Source organism: Rhinolophus sinicus, chromosome 8, assembly GCF_057876585.1.
Source record: "Rhinolophus sinicus isolate RSI-liver-muscle chromosome 8, RSI-T2T, whole genome shotgun sequence".
Lineage (NCBI taxonomy): Eukaryota > Metazoa > Chordata > Mammalia > Chiroptera > Rhinolophidae > Rhinolophus > Rhinolophus sinicus.
In genome coordinates, this window is record NC_142508.1 from 13,221,081 (window position 1) to 13,245,237 (window position 24,157).

Below are 24,157 nucleotides of genomic sequence, written 5' to 3' on the forward strand. Positions count from 1 at the left end.
AGATGACAACAGTCAGAGAAAAGTTTTGGTGAAACTTATTAGACTGAAAATATCAAACCACCTTTTCGTCTGACACTATGTAACCCTCAGCTCTGCCTTCACCCCATCTAGTCCTTACCACTGGTGTTTTCTTAGCTGAGAGTTTGGCGCATAACTTCACAAAGTAGTTTCTGTCTGTAGAATCCAGAAAATCACACGAACTTAAAAAACTAAGCTTCTTAGATGACTTTTCAAAATTCAGCTGAGATGCCTTAATATCTGGTAGGAAAAAAACACAAAAAAAATGAAACACCAACATTTAAAATAAAAGGCATAAAATAGGAGAAAGGCACTTTATGAAGTGAGAGAAATGTTTTATATCTGGATTTGTCCAAACACAACAAACTGTATATTTAAAGTCTGTGCATTTCAATTTGAAAGATAACTAAAAATATGTCTTAGAATAAGATAATTATTTTTGATAATAATAAAGTCAGCCCACAGCACCTGGTAGACACATCCTGGGAGTATACTTAGGGCTCAATCAATACAGGCTTATAAATGGAATTAAAGGAAGTAAAACTTGGCAAAAACAATGGCTTCCCAATACACGTACTTAACTGAAAAGTGACGCTTATAGTTATTTACCATTTGACAAAATTCTCCTATAAGGCTAAAAAGAAAATAAAACATGCAATACTAAGAAGAAACTTTAAAAAAGAATGAAATGGATAATGAGGTCACTGTCTAACAGACTTTATTAATAGATTATGTCTAATGTTTCCTGTAAAACATTAGAATGTCTAGAAACCTAAAGAATGTAATTTCTATTGCTTCTCATCTATAGAGGGCCCAGGTATAAATACCTTTGGATATATAAGAGCATTAAACCTTTCGGTAGTATTGCTTTAAAAATGCTAAAATAAATAATTTCCACATGTATCACCAGCCAATATGGCTGACTGAGCAGATGTGGGAAGCTATCCTCACCCAAAGAAAAAATAAATACTGGATAATGTATAACAGAAGATTTTTTTTTTTAATATATAGCAATGGTGAAACCAAGAAAAGCAACACTTTGAGGTGTTGGAAGTGAAGATTATAAGTCAGAGGAGTGGGAATTGATGCCAAGTGTATCAGGGCTGAGGCATCTGGACTGAGAGAGGAGATCAGTCCCTGTGTGCTAATGTACAAGGCCTGGGCTCTTTGAGAAGGTGAGAAGTTGGAAAGGGAGTGTCTGGAAGTGTCAGCCCCAGACCTAAGGCCTTTGCCTGGTCACAGAGTCTCACCCGGACTGAGTGTGGAAATACTTGTGGAAAACCAGGCCTCCAAACCTGTGCTGTGTGCTGGTATTGAATCTGAACTTGAACTCCCACTAAATTGGATGGCAAACCTGAGCTTAAAAAAAAAAAAAAAAAAATCACACAAGGTGAAAGCTGTTGCAGATAAGAGTAAAAGTATTTAACCATGGTAGGGAAGTCTAAAGCTCCACAAACCCAGCACCTGTCTTGATAAAGGGGGAGAGACTCAGAAGACGCAACAAATGGGCAGATAGACACCCAAGGAATTCCAGGTGATAGAGCAATCTGAAAAGGAATAGTAAAGTAACTATATTTATCACAATCACAGTGATAAGAGGAGACATAGAAACATTCTTTGTTAAATCTTCATGATGGGAAAGCCATTCAACCCATATTGGTTGAGCACCTACTACGTGCCGGTGCTTTGGATGTTGGGGATATAGCAATAAATAAAAAGTCCTTGGCCTGTGGGAATTACATTCTAATGTTGGAGACAGACAACTAACACATCAGATAATGTCGGGTAGTGATAAGTGTGATGAAGGACCAGGAAGCCAGATAAGCGTACAGAGCGGGGGGGTGGCATGATGGTTAAAGGAAGTCCTGTCTAAGGTGGTGACAACTCGTCAGTGATCTAAAGTCATGAAGAAGAAAGGCATTCATATATCTGGGATAAAAGTTTATCAGGCAGTGAAAGTGGTTTTGTATAAAGACCCAGAAGCATGCTTAATTAACACAACTGAATTAAAGAATTCATCATGGCTGAAGTAAGGAGAAAAATTAGATGGAGGGGCCAGATCCTGTGCTCAATTTTTTTCCCCCCAAATACTTGTCCTCTTGATGGGAGTCTAAGAACAGAACATTGTGAAAAAGACCAGATAAGTTTGAAAAAAGTTGAGATAAAATTTAAAGACATAGAAGCTATATACATTGAATTAATTTCCATAAAATGATCATATGTCACATATATGTGATAATATATAACATTGATATGTCATATATATGATAATATTTGACACATATACATCATATATATGACATATATATGATATATATATGATATATATATATATATGATATATATATAACAGGGTTGCTTTTTCTAGCTTTTTGAGATATAAGCCATTTGTACCATGATGTAAACAAGCCAAGTTCAATCTAATGAGACAATGCAGCTATAATTCCAATAATTTTTTTTTCCTTTTAATAACAGTGTGGATGTGGCTTCTCCTGTACGTCCTTAGTTATAGAACTTCTGTTCAGCCAGACTTTAGGCGATTCTCAATGATGGTTGTTCCGTAGTTTAGTTGAAATTTTGATGTGGTCATGAGAGGAGGAGGCCAGCACAGCGTTTACTTACTCCACCATCTCCACCAGAACTCGACAGTGTAATGTCTTAATGGTTTCTCAGCAACAAAACATTTTGAGTAAAGATAAGATATTTAGATTACTATTAAACTATATTGTAATGCCACCACTTGGACTCCTATAATAAACAGTTTCATGCAGTTCTTAATATAGTTTCTAATGTCTTACTACATCAATGGACAAGAGAATCTTCTTCTCAATTAAAAAAAAACATAAAATTACCAATGTTATAATATCCTGCAAATAGTTTCTTAATGTCATCTGATTCAAAATATCCAAATTAAAGTCAACCTTAAGGCAACATTAAAAAAAAAAAAAAATATATATATATATATATATATATATACACACACACACACACACACACACACACACACACATATATATATATATATAAATTACAGTCCATGAAAAGCACAAAGTTCTTCAGTATATAGGCCAGTTGAATTTATTTAAACACCTGTAATAAAGCATAAATTAATTTAATGATGCATGGTAGATTTTAAAGGTATTCTATGGATTAGTATCATTACCAAATAAAGGAAAATATAAATGAAATACCTGGAACAACTGGTACTACATCTCAAATTAAATCTGAATAGCTTAGACCTTTTATTTAGACTTACATCACTTTGCAGTCAAGTGAATTAAAATAATATTTATATAAAACATTTTAAAAGAAAAACACAGAATCCAATCTAAATTACAAATGCAGTAGAAGCCATGTACCTAGGCATAAAACATTAATGTGTGTATTTAATATCACATCATCATACAGACTAAACAGGGCCTTTTACTGCATACAAGGAGGAAATAAAAGATGTTGATTATCTCATTTATGGGCACACAGCCATATCAATAACTAGGAATAAAATTAGAATCTGGGGGTCAGATTGTGAATATGGTTGACCCTTGAAAAACATGGGTTTGAACTGCGCGGGTCCACTTATACATAGATTTTTTTCAATAAATATAGAAAATGTATTTTCCTTATGATTTTTAAAAACTTTTTTATATTAGTTTCAGGTGTAGAAAACAACATAATGATTAGACATTTACGTACCTCACAAAGTGATAACCCCCCTCTAATCACATAGTTATTACAATACCATTGACTATATTCCCTGTATTGTACTTTACATTATGTGACGATATATATTTAATTATAGTTGACATACAATATTATTCTACATCAGCTTCAGTCATGGGGATGTGAAATATGTGTGGGGAATATAATCAATAATGTTGTAAAGATTATGTAGGGTGCCAGATGGGCACTGGACTTATCGGGGGATCACTTCATAGATTGTGTAGACTCCTTATGATTTTCTTAACATTCAATTCTCTAGCTTACTTTACTGTAAGAGTACAGTATATAATACATGTAACATACAAAATATATGTTAGTTGACTATTTATGTTACCAGTAAAATTTCTAGTCAACAGTAGGTTATTAGTAGCAAAGTTTGTGGGGCATCAAAAGTTATACATAGATTTTCGATTGTGTGGGAGGCTGGTGTCCCTAATTTCCATGTTGTTCAAGGGTCAACTGTATTTTGAAAAATAAAAATCCCCATTTTAATAACCAATTTTTCTATATTAATGAGTGTATATACATATATATGTTTATATATACAAACAATTAAGTCACTCTCCTGTCCAAAAATGACTGAAGACTTTTAAATATAAATTTTTTAACATTTAAATAAAACCTTGCCAAAAAGATGAATCAACACTAGAGTTTGTTTCTCTTTGAAAACACTTGGAAATGTATGACTTGGAAACAGGCTTTAATTTTCAGACAAAAGTCCACAGAGAGCCAGATGATTTCAACATCGTTCATTTTCTACCCACTCAAATGGGGTTTAAAAAAAAACATGTTTATTTAGGTAATAATGAGGTAATAATAATATTAGGTAATAAAAAAGCTGTGTACAATTTTTTTTACTAACAAGAGTAATTTATACCTATCATGATTAAATATATACACATATGTAGAATGTAAATACCTATAAAATCTTGGCAAAAGTCTCAAAATTGAAATATGTAATCAACAAACAAATTAAGGCACAATAATCTACTATACAATTAAAAATATTGATTTATTTTTAATAGGAGAGTTACATAATTTGTAGTGGAAAATTAAGGGAAAAGCTCAATTCATTAGGAAGTATTATCACAAAACTGAAGGTGCCAAAATAACCTATTTTTTTCAGGACAGAATTAAATCTTAAAAGTCTTGTCTATCTGTGCTTAAAAGAAAGGAGTAATAGCAACTAGGAAAACAATCATTTCACATAATATCCATAATAATTTTCCATAGCAAAATGAGCTTTTACAGTAGAAAGCTACCATATAAATTCAAGGAAATATGGTAATAATGTTGATGTTATATATGGTAAAAATGAATATACGTAAGAAACTATTCTAACGGTAAAGTGCTATAGTCTTGAGTGTCCAATCAAAGGAATAATCAGCTATTTAAACAGAGAACAGAGTGTACATCAGGACAAAGGAAAATATGTGAATATGTGTTCTTACACAGAAAGAACGAGGTACAAAAACGTTTCTTTCCATTGAACATCAAACTTTGGAATGTCTTCAACAAAGTTGAACTAACGGTTCAGTATTTGGACACTGTATGTGCTAATTAAAATATACAACAATAGTCTCTGATTTTCTGTTCCTTAAAATGGATGAGTTTATCATAAAGCAGTGAATGAACACTTTGAAGGAGATACCAGATAGGACAACTAAATTTCAAGAGCTGAAACTTGATACATAAGATGTGGCTGTGTATAGAATTTGGGACAGGGAAAGAAGAAAAGGGTAGCGATAACAGGCAGGAAGAAATAGGATAGAAACCTTCAGAGAGCTCGGATACACGCTAAAAGTTTTCTCTCTCTTGAGCAATATGTTTGATAACTAGAGTTGTGATGTGATTTCCACCCAACCCTATTCCCCCACCTTTGATAAGTATGGTGTTTGCTTGTTAAGGGCTCATTTTTCAAGAACAATTTTTTCAAAGATATTGTTTCATTGGTCAATTATTCTAGGGAAGACTATTTTTTTGGCTTTCTTTGCTTTGCTTTTCTATCTTTGTCCTTATAAACTGAGGGTCTTTAGATCTGGTATCTTGTAGAAGCCAGTCTTTGTCTTCACCCACCACGAAAAGAAAACAATATGCCCACCATCTGGTAGTTTATTCTTGAGTAAGGTAGACTGACAGCATTTACCATTTATCCAATCTGAACAGAGAATATAAATGCCTTTGATTTTATCAATAATGAATTAATAGTAGTAAAAATAACATAACATTTATTGCTGATGTCCTATGTGCCAGGACATAAATTCACACATAAATTTCAATGTTGCCTATGAACACCAAGTAAGAATCTCTTGATCTAAGTTATATTTTGCTGACTTACAATTTCTTTCGAGTATTATTCTAATTCTGTTTAAACCTTTTACTTCAATCAAGGTTGGCAATATTTTTTAAAGGACTTTCAGAGAAGTGCATCTCATTTGCCAAATATTTCCACTTAGTTTGAACAGTTAATGATAAAATTCTATATAAATTTTTTTGAACAATTAATGATAAAATTCTATATATATATATATTTTTTTTTTTGCTGCTTATGTGTTAATACTAACAAACTCATGTTAGCACATACAATGGGTCAGACATTGTTCTGGGTGTTTTTCAATATATTAATCTATTTAAATCCTCACAATAATCTTGAGATAGCTAATATTATTATCTCTATTTTGTACATGAGAACTTTGTAACTTGCCCAAGGTCACACAGCTAGATTGTACTGGAACTGGAATTTCCATGAATTATTTTGAATTTTAGTGTTATTTGAAATCATGAACTTCAAAAGTTATAATCTTTAAAAAAAAAAAAAGATCTTCAGCTTTCCTAATCATGGCTATACTCTATCACCTCTAAGATTAAAGAGTTGGTCTTTTAACATTATTTATCTAGCATCAACACAAAGAAATAGTTAGGCTCTTCTTATCCTCTTCTCAGAATGCCTGGTCAATAAAGAAAAGTGATTTTTAGAGTTACGTCTTTCAAATTAAACTTTTATAGACATACTGTCCCAGACACTATATAAATAGTGCAATTATCTGAAGTGGAATTTGGAGGATCTTTGATAGTAACAGGATGATTTCAAGGTTGTCATGGAGCAAAAGGAAAGGGAGGTCAGCTAAGTACTTAGCGGTGAAAGCACTATTGATCAAGATTTGTTTTGAAGGAGTTTTTTGCCTTAGATTTACATAAGAACATACTACTACGCATATGGATTTTGGATGTATCTTATTTGGAGCCCTCACACTGACAAAATGGGTAATTGGCACTATGCTGGAGTCTTGCTATTGGCCCAGGAAAGAATTCGGCATAAATCACGCCCACGCATCCCACCTCCCTTGAAGCCAATCAGAGCAGGGAAGAGTCTGGTCAGCAGGCCTCTAAGAACAGCACCCCACAGCAAAGCTCAGGGCAGGGTTTTTCACACTACAGGTTGCAAACTACATTGTGAAGTCCATTTAGTAAGTCACAACCAGCACTTGTAAAAATGCACATTGAGCAGAACAGGAAGTAATCACTGTATCGCCATAATAAGGGTGTTTTACGATACTTCTGTTTCCTACGTGTGCTTGTGTGTGGGTCACTATATTGTAAAATGTGTTCCTAGTTATAGATCTTGAACCAGGAAGTTTGAAAAGCCACTGACCTACTGAGTACTAACTGTGTATATTTTTCTAGTACTGAGCCATATATTTAATAAAACAGACGGCTGAATTCTTCCTAACCAGCAAGTAGAGTCAGTTGTAGTATTAATAAATGGATGAGAGGTCATGTAAGGAAACTTACATTTCATCCAGTCCCATCCAATCACCCAACACGCAGACTTTCTATAAGTTCCCGTCACACGGCATCTAAGTTCCGGAGAAGGTCTGTTTGCCCCTCTGTACATGACTTCTAACTCTTAGGAAGTTCTTCAGTATGCCAAATTGAAACAGAACATAAGGTCGCTGCTTTCACACACCAGCTTTTCATGTGTGTGAATTTAATTCTATATAACTTTTCCTGAATAAACACGGGTTTATCGTGGAAGATTTACAAAATACTAAAAAGCATAAATGAGAAAATAAAAATTACCCCAAATCTAATGACTGGAACTACCAACTAGAACCACAGTGACTATATATACCTCCTTAACCTGCCTTTTCCTTAATATGTTATAAATATCTTCCCTTCTCCATATTCTTCTATAGCATGAATCTAATGGCAACACAGCATTCTAACATATGGCTGTACCATAATTTTTTTTCCATCAGTTATTTTTAGAATCCCGTGAGATGGCCTGATTGTTTTCAGATTTTTATTATAAAGATATCAATAGGAACATAAATTATTTCCTTATGATAATTCTTGGACATAAATTATTTCCTTATGATAATTCTTGGATTAGAATCACTAGGTTAAAGATACGAAAATGTTTAAGGTTTTGACAGATGCTGTAAAACTGTCCCCAGAAAAGCTATGCCAATTTACTTTTCAGTGATGACATGGCAAGTGCACTTATACTCAGCCTCACCAAGAACAGGTATTAATTTGTTTTCCATCTTTGCCAGTTTGGTACCCAAAAAGATTCCATTCTGTTCTAACTCACAGTGAGGTTAATTATTTTTTTTGTCATATTTATTGGCCATTTTTATTTCCTCTTTTGTGAATTACCGAATCATGTCCTTTGTCCAATGATCTTTCGAAGCTTAAAAATAATTGATTTAGCACTTTAAATATTTAAAGAAGACTCTTATGTTCAGGGGATCTATTATCTCTGCTGATTTGAACACAGACTTCCTTTAAAATTTAAAGCTGAAGATTATATTAGCTAATAGGGTGACTAAAGTCCACAATTTTTCCCCCATAAAGATCACTTTGCTGAGAAACACAGCAAATGGAAGTGACAAGAACTTTGTCAATGTAGATAGGAAATGGCAACTTTTAAATATTTATATTCTAACAATTAAAAAGCATAAATTTCCCTTACACCAAGAAAATCGGTAATAGCAGTGAAAACCTCTCGCCAGAGAGGAGTTGGTGATCTTTTCTACTCCTTTCCTTGGGCCACAAACAAAAGGTTGTCCAGTTGCACTGAATATGAGAAATTTATACCACCAAAGAGAAGCATAAACAGAACAAAAAAATCTTGCATTATCATTGAACCCAGGAAAGGAAGTTAGAGCTTTCTCCAAATCAAATGAAGAGAAATTTGGCTTCTCACTTCCCATTAGTACCCTAGTGAAAACGCAACCCCAAATGCCTTAAGGAGCCTCAGACACAGTTGCCCAAAGAGGAAACCAAATAAATTTCTAAAGTTCTCCACCTAAGTGAGGTACTGATGCCTCTAAAACACCCGATAAACCGCTCATAAGAAATAGGTGGTTACCCTTATTTCTCTCTTGCACAGTCTATCTCCCCTCTCTCCCCTGCCCCCCTTCCCCACCATATCCAGTCCAAATCACTCTCAAATCTGTCCATTTCTGCCACATGCCTTATTTCAGGCCCTTGGCGTCTTGTCTGGACTATTGCAGTAGCTTGCCAGCCATTCTTCTTGCCTCCTTAAATTTATCCTCTACACTATCTCCAAACAGGTGCCTCTAGGATACAAATTTAACCACTCCTCATCTCCCCATTGTTAGAAGATCAAGTTTCCAAGTTCATTAGCTTAGCACAGAAGGCCCATTGCATTTACGTACACTTAGAGCTCCTGACATTTGGGTCCCTCGAGTACATATGCCGTTCCCTCTTCTAAGAAAACTTCCCCTCTCTCCCTTCAGTCTGCTCATGGAGTCTGCAACCTGGAGACTGAGCAGAAGGATGAGCCCTGGGATGTGTTTCCTGATCCAATTTTCTCACCGTAGGCTGAGTTCAGCGTCCTTCTTTGGTACCCTTATGGCATTCTGGACAAGTGAGTGAATAATTGTCTTGCCTATTTGACGCTACACTTAGCCTCGTGCACTGCAAGGTCTCCAGGTGCCCAAATGGCATGAGGTTGTGCCTTATCCATGTCCCCAGCTAAAGAGCGAGCGCCTTCAAGTGTCCTCAACATCTCACTACATGTAGCAACTGTCACATGTCTGGCACATGGGAGGAACTCAGTCAACGCTTGTTGTATGAACTAACTTCATAAAAGTGAGTTGCGTTTCAGAATTCACCTTATTCCATTCATCTTGGACAAGCCAGATAAATCAGAGGGTAATTACCAGTATAACATAGGCTTTTCATTTGACAAGAGGATCCTGCATCCTGGATTTTGAAAATATCAATTTCCTCTACTGCCTTTGAATTCACATTTGACATACATTCAATTTTGTGGACACACATCTTTTGTGTAAGACACATTTATACAGGCATTTAGCCATCAGTTATATTTTTTAAACACAGAACGCCAAACATAACATACATGCCACTGCATACGTCGTATAATAAGCATTCAATAAATTTCTTGTAACTTTTTAAGAGTTGAATCTTGGGTTGGCGGTTCTGCTCACAATTATTCTCTTCTCGGGGGAATGCAGACTCCATACATTCTAGAATTGGGCCCAGGACGTGCGTCTAAATGTGACCCTGTGCCAGCCAGAGTAGACTGGCTTAAGAAAGAGCACCGGACTCAAGCTGGGTCAGCCTTTCCTTGAACTTTTTTTTTTTAATCTTACGATTAAGGAACATTTGAGTTAATCCCTTTCTAGTAGTGGGAGCTGCCAGATATTAAATGAGATGTAAAACTTGAGAGCTGTTAGTGACCAAGTTCCCGGCCATGTGCAGAAACTGATACATAGTCCTTTGTAGAGGACAAAGCCAACACGCAGAGAGAGACAGAGATGAGAATTGATGGGCATCCAGGAGATGGTAATAGTCCAGGAGATGACAAGCATCCAGGAGATAACAAAAATACTGGAGAGGACAAGAGTACAGGTTATGTTCAATAACAGGTCCCCATCTCTCCACACCTCTGCCTTCGCCATAGTTTGGTCCTGTGAGACATTTCACACCCTGATAGAGATTTGCATAAGCTGGCTCATGGTGGACTCCGGCCACTGGCCAGCAAAAGAATTCTGATGGGACAAATAAATAAATGAAAACCAATTCACTTGAATTTTCTCCCCACTGATTTGTTTAACTGATTCAACCAGATGGTTTTGCATAATGAAGCCATGAGCTAATTTCCATGAGGTTCCTATTCAGAGAGAAGGAAGGTATTCATTTTGAAATACATTTCAAACAAAGTAAGTTTCAAGTGATATCGGCCAACGCCTATCTGAAGTGCTGGATCACAGAGTCCTGGTGAAAAGAACTTGTCCTCTTCCCTTCAGAAATTCCCACCAATCAATTGCAGATTTGGAATCTCTGTGGGAGAGACCAAGACCCACAAATTACAAAGGCTTCCTTTCCCGGAGTTCTTGTTTCTGGACCCCTTACTAATGCGAGAGGTATGAGAGAGTTTTCTAATGTAGAAGCCGATTTTTCTAATGAGCACAAAAACCATAATGGCAATACGGCACTGCTTCAGCCAGAGTTGGAACTCATGCTGGAGTTCGTATGCGTCTGGACACCAAGGCTCCTTGCTGACGCCAACCCTCGTGACGGGCTGTCTGTTGGCAGCGGGGCAGTACTGTGTGCCCCTCTACAGGGGCTGCTGTGCCAGGCTGAATGGCAAGAGGCAGAAGTGCAAAGGCTGGCTGCCTTCTCAGAACCCAAAGGCGGGCCCTCCCCTGCGCTGACTTGGGGTTGCAGACGTAAGTGGGTGTGGTGTGTAGACTCACAGCGCCCCGACCCCCACTTTCCATTCTGTGACAGCACTTCTTCCGGGGGCATCGATGCCGTACCTGCCGGCTCTGGGGATGGCTTAAACCTTCGTGCTCTGACTGCCTCTTGCTCTCAGCTTTCCTTTCCAGCTGCCCTGCTCCTCAGCAGACACCTGATTTTGGGGTGCTGCCGGGCTTTTTTCCTGTGGTGCTGCCCCATGTTTCCGGGGGCGTTTCTCTTTGCTTTGCTGCCTGGAAGCATTGTCCCCTTGGACAGGGCTCTCTCTGGTCTGACTGGTCTCTTTGGCAGGCGGCTGGGTTGGGGCCACATCATCCTGCTCTGGGACATCCGAAGCTGTCTGTCTCTTCTGAGACCTTCCCCTTTTAGGAACTCCTTCCTCTCTCCTTGGATGCTCCCTGGGAGCAGAAATCCCCGAGCTGGACTCTGCAGAGGTCTTTTCGTTCTGGAGAGGTCTCCTGTGTAAAACTGTACCCTCTGGAGTTGGCTGGTCACAGCTGAGGGTAGTTTTATTTTCTTGAAATAATCCTCCAGAATTCTCTCTCTTCAATGAGGGTCCTTTTTGGGCTACTGCTACCTTTTGGACCGGGTCATCTGGGGGGAGCTTGGCATGAGCCTCTTTTCTGGAATAATGTACTCTTCCCCTTTCCTCTTCCTGTATGTGGGAATCTCTAGGCAATGGTTCACTGTGGGCTGGCTCGGGAATTTCTGGGGGATGGACTTTGCTTCTCTGGTTCCTCTGAGGGCTCTGAGGAGGGCTGGGGTGAGGGTGGATGGACACCTTTGGGCGAGTCGACTTACTCTGGGATTCTGGCTGCAGGGCGGGCTGGTGGCCTCCAGGTGACACCTTTGTCAGGTGTGCTGGTCCTTTAGCTATCTCTTTTTGGGTAGGGAGTTTTTTTTTCCTAGCTCCCATCTGCTGCACTGGCTCTTGGTTTTGGGGTGAGGCCTGCATACCTGGAATCTTCTTGCCAGACGAGCGGCCTACTTTGGGCGCTCGCCTCTCCTTTGCAGGCCTTGAATCATGAGGAACCCCCATGTTTTGAGGCAGCTGCTGTTCCCTGGAGGGAGTGGGAATGTGAGGGAGCCTAACCCCCTGAGCCTCGTCTTCCTGGGGCGGATCGGGGGCGGGCTGTGCTGCATGCTCCTGGACAGGGGGACTGAGAAGAGGGAGCTTCACATCCTGGACTTTCTCTTCCTGGACTTGCTGAGGACTGTGGCCTGCATGGGGGCTCAGACGTTCTGACGGTTTGGGATGCGGAGGGCTGATGAGAGGCAGTTTACCGGGGTCTCCTTCCTGAGCTAGCGGAGGCCTGGGAGACGGAGGCAGGGTTTGATCTGAGGCTGTTCTTGAAGCCTCTTCCCTGCTGAGTGAGGGGAGTCTGGGTGTGGGCCTCCGACTCTGCAGGGGAGCGAGGACCCGAGGCTGGGGCAGCCTTGTGGGAGCCAGCTGGCTTCTGGGAAGCAAAGTCACTGGGTCTTCCCCATCCTGGGTCTGTTCGGTATTTATTGGGTCCTGGGGATGTGACACTCCTGGGAAAGGAGTGTGGACCCGGACAACTTCTGATTTTGGGGCTCCCTCCTCTAGAGGTTGTTGAGAATCTCCCTGAGATGGCTCAAGCATCTTGGCCCCATCCGGTTGGGAAGGCTGTCTTGGGGGATCGTGATGGGAATGGTGGAGTGGCAGACTGGCTGATTCAGTTTCCTCGTCCTGGGTTCTCTGCGGGCTGAGGGAGACTGGGCCAGGCCCCGGTGGAGCTTCAGATGGGGGAGGGCCAGTGGGGGTTACCTTGGCCTCATCCGATTCTTCATCTTGATCTGTCTGAGGGCCGGGGGCTGGAGGCGGGTCAGCGTGAGGAGCTCCCCGGGAAGAGGTGGTGGTAGGCAGCCCGACTTCACCCGCTTTTACCTCGGATGTCTGAGCCTCATTTTCAGGGAGATTTGTGGTTCCTATTTTCGAAGAAAGATCTGATTGTTGAACATCCCCGTCCTTCTGGTTTGGGGATAAGTCTTGGGCCTGCTGGGCAAGACCAAGTGCCGATGGGCTGGGCTGTGGAGGAACCTCAGCACTGATGTGCCCCTGGGGAGAAAGCTCGTTCTGAGGGGTTGCTCCCCCCCGGGTCAGCTCCTGGTTCTGGGAGGGAGCTACGTTCTGCTCTTCAGGGAGCTTTGCATGAACCTGCATTCCAGAGAGATGCTCTGCTGTCTGGCCATCTGCTTGCAGTTTTGCCAGGCGCCTTGGGGAAGGAACCAGGTGTGCTGGTATCCCCGAGGGAGTCTTCTTGTTAGAGGGAGCTCCTGCTTTGACATAAAAAGAAGTTAGCTAAAAGTATCTTAACGAAGACGACTATGTAACTTTAGAAACGAGTCACAACAAAAAAAATCTTTCCCTTTTTTGAGGTGCGCAGGCCCTTGAGAAGAATAAAATTACACATGGAGAAGAATGTAACTGTCCCTTCTCTTTGGGGATACTAAGTGCCTAGAATTCTCTTACTTAGTGGAACTTAGAACCACCTTAGTCAACTGAAAACTTTAATGAATAAACAGCAAGAGGCAGAACCAAAATTCGTATCCAGGTCTGAGAGTGGCAAGAAAATGGTCCAAGTGAATGAGATTTAAATTTTCACCACCTTCAAGCTCACGGCTGCTTTCAATGGCAGAAACTAGAAGATGGACATCTAAGCCAGATGAAGTCCCGTCTGTCTGCTTGTGTAATGGCAGAACACTGAGAGATACTCTGAGATCTGAGGAGTTCACCAGCACCAAGCAAGGGGTATGAAGCTCAGAAGGCAGTCAGTGAGTAAGATGAACGGAAGGAAGGACAGAGAGTAAACAGATCTGATGGAATCAGAAGGCGCCATGGCATAGAGAAGCTGCTCCCGGGGACCCACCATCCAAGTTACTACCCCACCTCCACCCCCAGGGATGCCTGGGTCCCTCCAAGTCTACCCTGGCTTCAAAAATGGCTCTCTCAGGCCACTAACAATGGTGATGTGACAGAGGGGGATTGCTTCCTTTGCATGAGGGCAGGTTCCCAGCATGACTCTGGGCTCATGGACAGTTTCATGGACGCAATCTCCCCACCAACCACCTGTTTATGACCGAAGCCCGGACATACTCTGGTGGCCCATATATCACCTTCACCCAGGCTGAAGGACATGGCTGTGACATGCTAGTGTTCACAGCAGGCACACCAGTCTGGGACAGCCTTGAAAAAACCTGTCTCAGCTCACTTTGGGGGGACCTGATACTCAGAGGCTCCAAACCAGATCAGACTTCTGAGGTAATTCCAGGGTGATCCACCCCCAGACACAAGCCAGGCTCCGGCCACCGTTCCCTCTCCCACAAAGCAGGATGACCTTGGACTACTCCAGGTTCTCACTGAAACGCCCAGTCTGGGTATGTCCCCTTTGCCTCAGTCACACCAGATGTCTCTGGGACCAGAGTGGGGACAAGGGAAACTTGCCGCTTGGTGGGGCTTCTGAGGAGATGCCCCGTTCATCATTCTTATCTCCTTAGTGTACAACAGTTATAAATTAAAATTTAATTTCAGTCAAGAAACAAGGCTAAAATAAAATATCAGAACAGCAGAAACATCTAGAATAGGCAAATTCAGAGAGACAGAAAATAGATGAGAGGTTATCAGGGGCAGGGGAGGAATTATTGCTTACTGCGTACAGAGTTTTTGTTTGGGGTGATGAAAAATTTTGGAAATAGGTAGTGGTGATGCTTAGGCAACATTTTGAGTGTAATTATTGCCACTAAGTTGTACATTTATAATGGTTAAAATGGCAAATTTTGTTATTTTTTTCCACAATAAGAAAGCAATTTTAAAAAACGCAGAAAAATATAAAGACAGTAAAACCCATGTTGAAGGTTCTTTACATTTTTAAGTCCTCCTGATTTCCTATAATCAGACATACAGGGATTTCCCCTCCCCTCCCCACTTTCACAATTTAACAATTCATGTGAGTTGGCAAATGATACCGTGCCCTTTATTAGAGATAAAGGTACCACTTTATGGAATATTAAATTGATCAATTTTCAGGTTTGACTCATTATCATCACCATCATTTCCCCCTATCATTAGTGAGAATTCTGAATAATGGTTTGCAAGTATAATTTTATTTTATGATCTCTACGGCAAGAACTCAGGATAGAAGTTGGATCAGCTTTTTAAAAGCTTTACGGGAAGCACCGACTATTCCAGAAATAGGTTGTACAGAGACAAATGGGAGGTGAAGACATCCCTTATATTGAGTTGTAAACATAGTGAGTTTTCCCTTATTTTATAGAAACTATAATGTTTATTCAGGCTTTTTTTTCAGACTTCATGTTTTAGAAATGACTATTACCTGCATTGCTATAGGGGAAAAAATAATAAGACAATTCTGTACCTTAATTGATCCACATTTTTAATTAATGGCATATCCAAAGATCTCTAGGGTTTATAATCGCTCTGCACCTAAAGTTACTATTTTATAAAGGCATTAAATGAGAATTCAGTTCATCTCTCCCCTACGGAAGGTTTATATTTCTGGGTCCAGGCTCGGGGACCTGCTATACTCGGAACTCATAACCTTGGCCTTGCTTTTACCACTTTGTGCCACTCTCATCATTAAAGCTTAGAAATTAAAATTGCGTGCTCAGTTACCAATTAGCAACACAAAACTACTGAAGAGAAAGCCATCTGTTATTACTTCAAATATTTGGGAATAATTTTCAATTTGCATTGATATAGGATCCCTGCTCCTAAGAAAACAGTGCCGTTGGTTACTAGATTTCCGCTGGTTCTGAATCCTAACGCACAGATGGTCTAATCCAGTTGGGAAAACCTCAGCTCTGGAAGACCAGATTCTAACAGTGGTCCATAATATTACATACAGTTGATTTTTTTTTAAGAAATAGGAATTAAAGTGATTTCTCTAAAGTAATGATGATTGGTGACACTGAGAATACAAAATTAAGGCTTCCTATATCCAATTCAGTTTTCTAATTGCTCAGACAAAACGGTCTTTCATAGAGCCTGAAATATGTTTTAATTTCTTACCTTTGACAGCTCAGTTATATATATATATATATAATAGTCCACTGTACTGAAATGATTGATTGTTTTTTCTAGGGGTCCCACTTAGGCTAAGTAATATAAGTATTTATACAAATATACCTAACCTACAGAAATTGAAATCAGAGTGACCCAGCTCAGAGCTGAGGCAAAGAAGTGAGAGCCAGTAAGACCTGTGGTGATCCCGTTGGGAGTCACGACATTCATTTTGAGGTGATTATTGAGGGGGGCCAGAATGAGGGGAGGAGGCTCCCCTACAGCGAACCTGTAAACACCTGGCCCACAGTCCTTGGCACCTACTTCACAGCTCTGAAACTCAGAGAAGTCACCTGCTTTACTCTCGGGCCACTAGAGACACTGTAAAAGCTTACTAATAAGGACTGTGTTAATTAGAATTTTTAAATACTCACTTGAAAAATGTCTAGCCTCTGCAAAGTCACTTCATATGCAAGTTTACCCTTAAACCATCAACAGAAAAGAAAGTAACTTCCACCCCAGATTAACTGTATAAATAAGACAAAGTGTTTGGCTTCTTAAGAAAAACATTATTTTCTAAAATACTAACCCTGTCAGAAAAACAGGGGCTGTTGAGGCCAGTGATTTGATGTATTAAATACAAACCCACCCACCTACACTTTTTTTAAAGCTGGAATTCTATTAGTTAATAACTGGATGGCCCAGTTTCATTTATTAAATGATCTGAGATTTTACAAGTTCTATAATTCATACTCTTCATTAAACCAGACAGGCCTAACCTAATAAGTCCAAATAAATGAAGTTTTATTATACCTTTTAAAATGGGAGTCCATTTTCCTATGCACACATTACCTGGTCTATTAATTTCCCAAATGGCACCTGCACCCAACAGTCAGTGCTTCTGACGGCTGTAGAATAAGGAAAGATGGAGAGATGGAGCCCCGCTGGCTGTGGAGGCAGAACCCTGCTCCAGCGCCACCATTCAGGGGTATCCCCAGAGCTCCTGATTCAGAAACATGCTTTTCTCAGCTACTTAGAACTGGTCAGGCTCAGGGGACGGCCGCGTGTTTATCCAAACCCACAAGGGGCTGATTTAAAAGCCAGAACACCAACTTATTAATTTACAGTGGGAGATGGGCCTGGCTCAGGGACCAGGGCAGGGCATTCTAACGTAAGGGACAGCCCCACAGGGACGGGTCCACCCGAGGGACCAAATTAAAGATCAGACGGTTGCTGGGTTAGCAAAGATGTAAAGCAAAGGGAGCCAGAGTTCCTCAAGAGAAACTTCCATCAAGCTATGGACACCTCATTGGGTAAACTGTGCTACTTGGCAGACACAGCTTCCTCAAGAACCGACGCCTGATGTGGAGAATCATAGCGGAGCCGGTCAACACACCGACAGGCTCCTAATCTAACGTCCCTGAATTGTAGATGGAGCACAGACCTTTACTCCTCCATTAGTGCCTATTTTCAGACAGGGTGCACTTTTCTTCAGGTACTTTCCAGGCAGTAGGTTGTAGCCTGGCCCCTGGTTTCCTATGAGACAGACGTAGAAGGAAAACCTTAGTCATTATCTGTGGGTTATTCCCAGTTTCACACGCCCCCATTCCAGAATTCCAGGGGGCACCTGACCTGGGAAAAGTGCGTGAAATTGCAAAACAGCACAATTAGTCTGAACCCTGGAGAAATCACAACCCGGCCTGCCTCAGTCTGCTCAGGAGGCAACCTGGCAAGCAAAAACCTGGTCGGAGTCACGGAGGCTATAAACTCCATGTGCACACAAAGCTGTGGGACATCTGTACAGCAGCAAGAATCTCGAGTTAACACTTTACCATATGGAACATGTGAACGTGGTTCAGCCCATTGAGAGACCTGTTTTTCTTATTATGGTGGTAAAATACATACCACATAAGATTTACCATCTTAACCATTTTTAAAATGTACGGTTCAGTGGCATTAAGTACATTCAGATTATGGTGCAACCATCACCACCATCCAGCCATCTGCAGACCTCTTTTCATCTTGTAAAAATGAAACTCTGCCCCCATTAAACAATGACTCCCCACATTCCACTCTCCCTCCAGACCCTGGCAACCACCATTCTACTTTCCGTCTCTATGAGGTTGAGTACTCTAGATATCTCATATATATGGAATTATACAGTATTTGTGGTTTTGCAACTGGTTTATGTCACTTAGCATAATGTCCTCAAGGTTTGTCCATGTTGTAGCATGAGTCAGAATGTTTTTAAGGTTAAATAATATTCCATTGTATGAATATACCAATTTTGTTTATTCATTCATCCTTCAATGGACACTTGGGTTTCTTCCACCTTTTGGCTTTTGTCAACGCTGCTATGAACATAGGTATACAAACATCTGTTCAAGTCCCTGCTTTCAATTCTTTGGGGTACCCAGAAGTGGAATTGCTGGATCAGATGGTAATTCTACTTTTAATTTTTGAGGAGCCACCATATTGTTTTCCAGAGCAGCTACACCATTTTACATTCCCAATTTCTCTACATCCTTGCCAACACTTGTCATTTTCTTTTGTTTTGTTTTGGGGTCTTTTTAATAGTAGCCATCCTGATGGGTGTGAGGTGGATTTGGGGGAGTCTTTTAAATACATTTCAAATTACTCATGTACCGAAATTCTAAGTTACGGCTTTAGGATCCTAGACTTTAAGGAGCCCTCATATATCCTACATTCTTGCTGCTCATGACCCATGAGGCAGGTGGAGGGGCCTTACTCCATTTAGCAGGACAGTACACTGAAGCTCTGAACAGCTGCGCAGCTTGCCCAAAGGAGCAGTGGGGCCAGGAGCAGGCCCCTTGTTCTGACCAGCGCTGTTCTGCTATACTCTGCAGTGCAACCTCTTGAGGACTGGGGCAGTGCGAGGAAAAGAGGGAAGAAATCTCTGGGACTGAAACGATGCTCAATAGAAACCCGCCCAGCAGAACACCACCTCAAGGGACCCTCAGGGAGCCAAGCTTCTAGAAGGCTGAGCTCTGACCTACTGCCAGTCTCCGAGGCACTGCCGGGCATGTCCATCTGAAGGGCAGTCCCCTGAGTTCCATCATGATCTCAAGACAAGCAAAGGTGCAGACATGGCCAAAGGGCTGACTCAGTGCAGCTCACTGTGGGGACGATTGCCCCAGAGGAAGGGTGGGGAGTAAAGAGTTAGAACCAGCTTTAGCCTGGCTGGTGAGGATCCAAATGACAGCTCACAGATTTGTTTTCCTTTCTGCACACCCACAAAAATGCTGGCACGAAAGGGCTGGGACAGTACCTGCAGTTGGAGCCAAACTCTCAGCAGTTTCCTTGGACAATCCCAGGTATTCTCTAACGAGCTGACTCATCTGTTGGTAGGCAGTATCCAGGTCATCTGAGGAAAATGACAGAGTGTGCTTTCAAGCAACAGAGTCACATCCAAATACCGTCAGTTTGCAACTGTTGGTGGCAGTGATTTTTTTAACTACAGCTCATTTTATGGATGTTGTGGTAGGCAGAGCTCTAAGATGAACCCAGCACATGGACAGGACCTGGGGCCAGCCCAGGGGACAGAGGGCCACCCCTGGCAGAGAGCCAACAAGAAAGCAGGGGCCTCCATCTTATGAGCACAAGAAACTGCATTCTGCCAACAAAAACAATATACTTGGAAGAGGATTTTCCCCAAGTGACCTCACACTTCAAAAAGTAAACTTTGCTGACAGTTACTAACCTGCATTGATCACTGCGTCAAAATAGCCTGGAAGTGTTTGATTAATCTCAACATAAAGGTCCACTGTGGAGACAGCAAATTCAATCTCTGCACGACTGAATAATCCTTTTCTCCGCAAGTACCCCTCGTATTTTTTCTTGTTCATGGGTACTACCAGGATGTATCGAGGCTCAAAATAGGAATTTTTCAAACTCCTTACACCCTTTCAAGAAAAGATTAACACATGAGAAATGGATACATGATTGAGAAATCATTTTGGAGCTGTCTGACAACATAAGGTATAACAAGTAGTATTACGTTGAAGAATTTATCTGCATAATTAGCTATTATTTTCCTATAAATATCTCAAGGTTGGATTACTTCTCCCTGTTCATCAAATACTAAATTATCATTTAGCATTGGATAAATCATTTAGTATTGAAATATAATAATTCATTCTACTCAGTATCCTCTAACTAATCATTCTAATGAACATGACTGTCAAAAAAAGAAAATTACTACATACAAATAGGTACACTCGCAGCAGTACCGCACCTTTATTACAGAAAAGTAATTTTGATTTCTTCATCTCCAAGGGCATCCCTGCAGCATCAGGAGAGAGAGGTCTTACCAGAGAGAAAAGACTCCTCTGTTACCACTTTGTCATTTCCTTGGGACACTTCCTGTTCCTAAATCCGCCACCTGGTTGGCTGATTCCTATTACACCTCACAGACTCGACCCAGAGCAGGAGAAGGTCAAGATCATGATAGCCCCACACCAGGAGCTCACAGCGGGAAGCAGTGGTCAGGCGGGAGGGCTGGGTCATGACTGCAGCTCTCCGGCTACTCTAGACTCCGTGCAAACCCCTGAAGCTCTCCAAGCACCAGTTTCCTCGTGGGCGAAAACGAGTTATTCCAAACGGCGAACTCGACAGTTCCTTCCAGGGCAATCCTGTCATCAACAGTTTAACTCAATATTCAAAACCTTTGTTTTAAAAATTCCAGGGAAGCAATACAGGCTCTTTTTAAAGCCAATTTCGAAGAGTCAAGACCAAGAGCAGTTTGGAAAAATGCTTTCGCTGGGGACAATTGGGGAATAAAGCCTGATTTATAGGCTCAACCTCTTGGAAATGAGTAAGAGGAAGAGGAACAAAGGGAAACAGGGGCCGGCACTGAGCGAGTAGCTGAGTTGGAAAGAAGAGGACACAGGGAGAGTTTGTGCACTAGAAGATGCAGAATTTCTGTTTCTTCTTGTCCAAGGAAGACATTTTTGGGAAAAGACCTTTTTTTTTTTGGCTTCTTTTCCTTAAAGGTGCAAAACCAATCAAGTGCAGAAAGGTAAGAATGGCAGCATTTCCAGTCAGCAAAGGTAAAGAGCTGGAAGAAACGTGACCAGTTTCACTGACATCAAGGAATATTGACACCACACAAGGAGCCAAAAAGGGATCCCAGTTTTCTGCTGTCAAGTCACTGAGGAAAAAGGTCTTAAGAAAGATTTATTTAGCCCATAGTAAAGGAATACAAGATGTGCCCAAATTTGGTTTTCTTAAGTTTGGGCTCATGGGATCCTTTTTATTATTATTTGTTTTCTGACTACAAAAGTATTATACTGTTCAGTGAAGGTAACTTGAAAAAAAGAATCAAGTGTCTTTGAAGCTTTGCTTATTTAATAAAGCTATATATTTTTTAAAAAACAAATGAGTGGGATATTCGTGCTTTCATTTTGGAGAAACTTTTGTATAATCTAATACAGAAGAAGACTGGGACTGGGGTGATATTGGGACAGAGAGGAAAATCTACCGAAATCTGCAAGTCTAATTCGCTAAAAGAACGAAAATATTGCAACCAGTGAACAACTGGAGTCAAACGACACCATAGCCCGAACATTGCTCATGAAGAATGAAGGAACAAGGTCAACTGCACGGAGCTGCCATCATCCTGCGGGGTAGGGAACCAGTTCCACAACCTGTAAGAATCAGGCTTTACCTAATTTATCACTCCATGTAAACAGAGACCATGCTTTGCAAAGAAAAAGGACAATTTCGCGAGGAATTAGCTTAGCAGATAAATCTTGAATGGTAGTTTTACTCATAATAAATTGTGGTTTCTTGTATTATAATCTAATTCCTGTCATTCAATTTTTCATGTGTCTTGCCTCCCACATACTAATTATACATTTAAAATCTCACACTTTTGTATGCATTTCCCTTGCGCCTGGCAGTGTGCTACTGTCCCACCCCAAATACACACACACACACACACACACACACACACGTTAAAAATAAGTCGATTGAAAAACACTTACTTCTATTTCCATATGAACACAGCTTGCTAAACCATCTCTTGCGATGCCTTCTATGGTGTCCCTATTTAATCCATAACTGTGATTACCATAATTAAATGTTAGAATGAATTTCCCCTGAAATTTGAGAAGTACAAAGATTTTCATATAATTGCTGCCATAATGAAATTTAATATAAAGAAAATTATTCGATGCCTTACTTTCATATGAGTCCATAAAATGTACCAATGGAGGCAATTATGTAAGAACAACCATGGAGCTATGAACATAAAATCAAACTATGATAGAGAAATTGATTCGGCATTCTCAGCTGGCAAAAAAATTCTGCTGATCAAATGTTAGAGGCGAGTGAAGGCACTGAAGCCGTGGTAGAGCAGATCATTTTGCTTACTTACTCGCTTCCTGCCCAGTCTGCACCATAAACCATCATTATTGAATGATGGTTCAATAATGAGAGAGCAAAACAAATAGTTCGCCCTTTGCCTCAGCCATTTCGGCTGGGCCAGCACAGCAGGTAGGCCCAGAAAGCTTCCACCCTCCAAAGCCTTGTACTCCCCGATAAGCCTGAAGGCCGTGAATTACAGGCACATCTAAAGCCTTTGCATTCTGAGATAAGCCATGAAAAACAGAGTCATCCTGCTTTTCCTTATAAATGTAGCCTTTTATGGACACTGCCTGCAGAACTGTGGGACCCATCGTGATTTGAAGCATAAACACTGCCGTCTGTCTGTGTGTTCTGGAAGCCCAGTTCTTCCCAAGCTGGACGCCCTTGCAACACGAACGTAGGTAAAAACACGATTCTCCAAATTGTCTGACTTTTTCTTTGACAGTATTATATTGATGAAACCACTAGGTCTAATTTAAATTGGGAGGCTGAGAACAGTGGAAAGAATAAGAATGTGGACAACCATGGCAACTCTTGCCTCTTCACATGCAGGATTTTGAAATAAAGAATGAAGTGAAACTTCGAAGGCTGAATCCTATCGAATGGCAACATCCTCAACAAGAACAGTAGAAAAAGGAGTCCTTTGCGTTACCCCGCCCTTCCTGAACCCTGAGGTCCTGGATCTGTGGGGGTGGGGGGAGCCATCTGTCGGGGGGCAGTGTTGGAAGGCCAGGAGACAGGGTATCTCTCAGGGTGCAATGGGTCTCTGGGGCGGGGGGAGGGGGACTGCTGCACATGATGAAGAAAATCCACACTCCACCTCCCTCATAATCAAAAGAAGTTTATATCATGCTTTCTAAAAGTTAAAAAGTCAGTAATAAGTATCCGTACTATTTCGCTCAAAGTCATACCCTCTTTGTTCTGCGGAACAAATATTGTAACTACTTTTCTATTAATAGATAGATAGGTAGATAGATAGATACCTGAATCTTCTGTCAGGTGTGTATTTTATCGTGTTTACTGTGACTCCACCCTCTTTGCAAAATGTACACTTGAAGCCTTTTTCAGATCTATACTATGAGTTTGTTTACTTGTGTGTACAAGCACCTCTCTCTTTGGATCCCAAATACATTTTCTGGAAGGATGTAGAGTTGGGAGGACTCTTGTATGCTATTCCCGTGCATAAAACAGGCCCTGTTAAACTGTTTATTTAAAGAATTTAGATTAAGTGATCTTCCA

At 40.7% G+C, this 24,157-nt stretch overlaps 1 protein-coding gene across 1 annotated transcript in view; it reads right to left on the minus strand.

Annotated features, from left to right (window-relative positions):
• Positions 1 to 3,104: 3,104 nt before the first annotated feature.
• The window catches only part of LRGUK (leucine rich repeats and guanylate kinase domain containing), a 74,130-nt gene continuing 53,077 nt past the window's right edge, over positions 3,105 to 24,157 (minus strand). The window contains exons 13-16 of the mRNA XM_074315353.2: positions 22,537 to 22,650; positions 20,253 to 20,454; positions 19,821 to 19,916; positions 3,105 to 13,788 (exon numbers count right to left, since the gene is read on the minus strand). Of these exons, the coding sequence (XP_074171454.2) occupies positions 11,573 to 13,788; positions 19,821 to 19,916; positions 20,253 to 20,454; positions 22,537 to 22,650 (2,628 nt within the window). The 3' untranslated portion in view covers positions 3,105 to 11,572. The remainder of the gene's footprint in view (positions 13,789 to 19,820; positions 19,917 to 20,252; positions 20,455 to 22,536; positions 22,651 to 24,157) is intronic.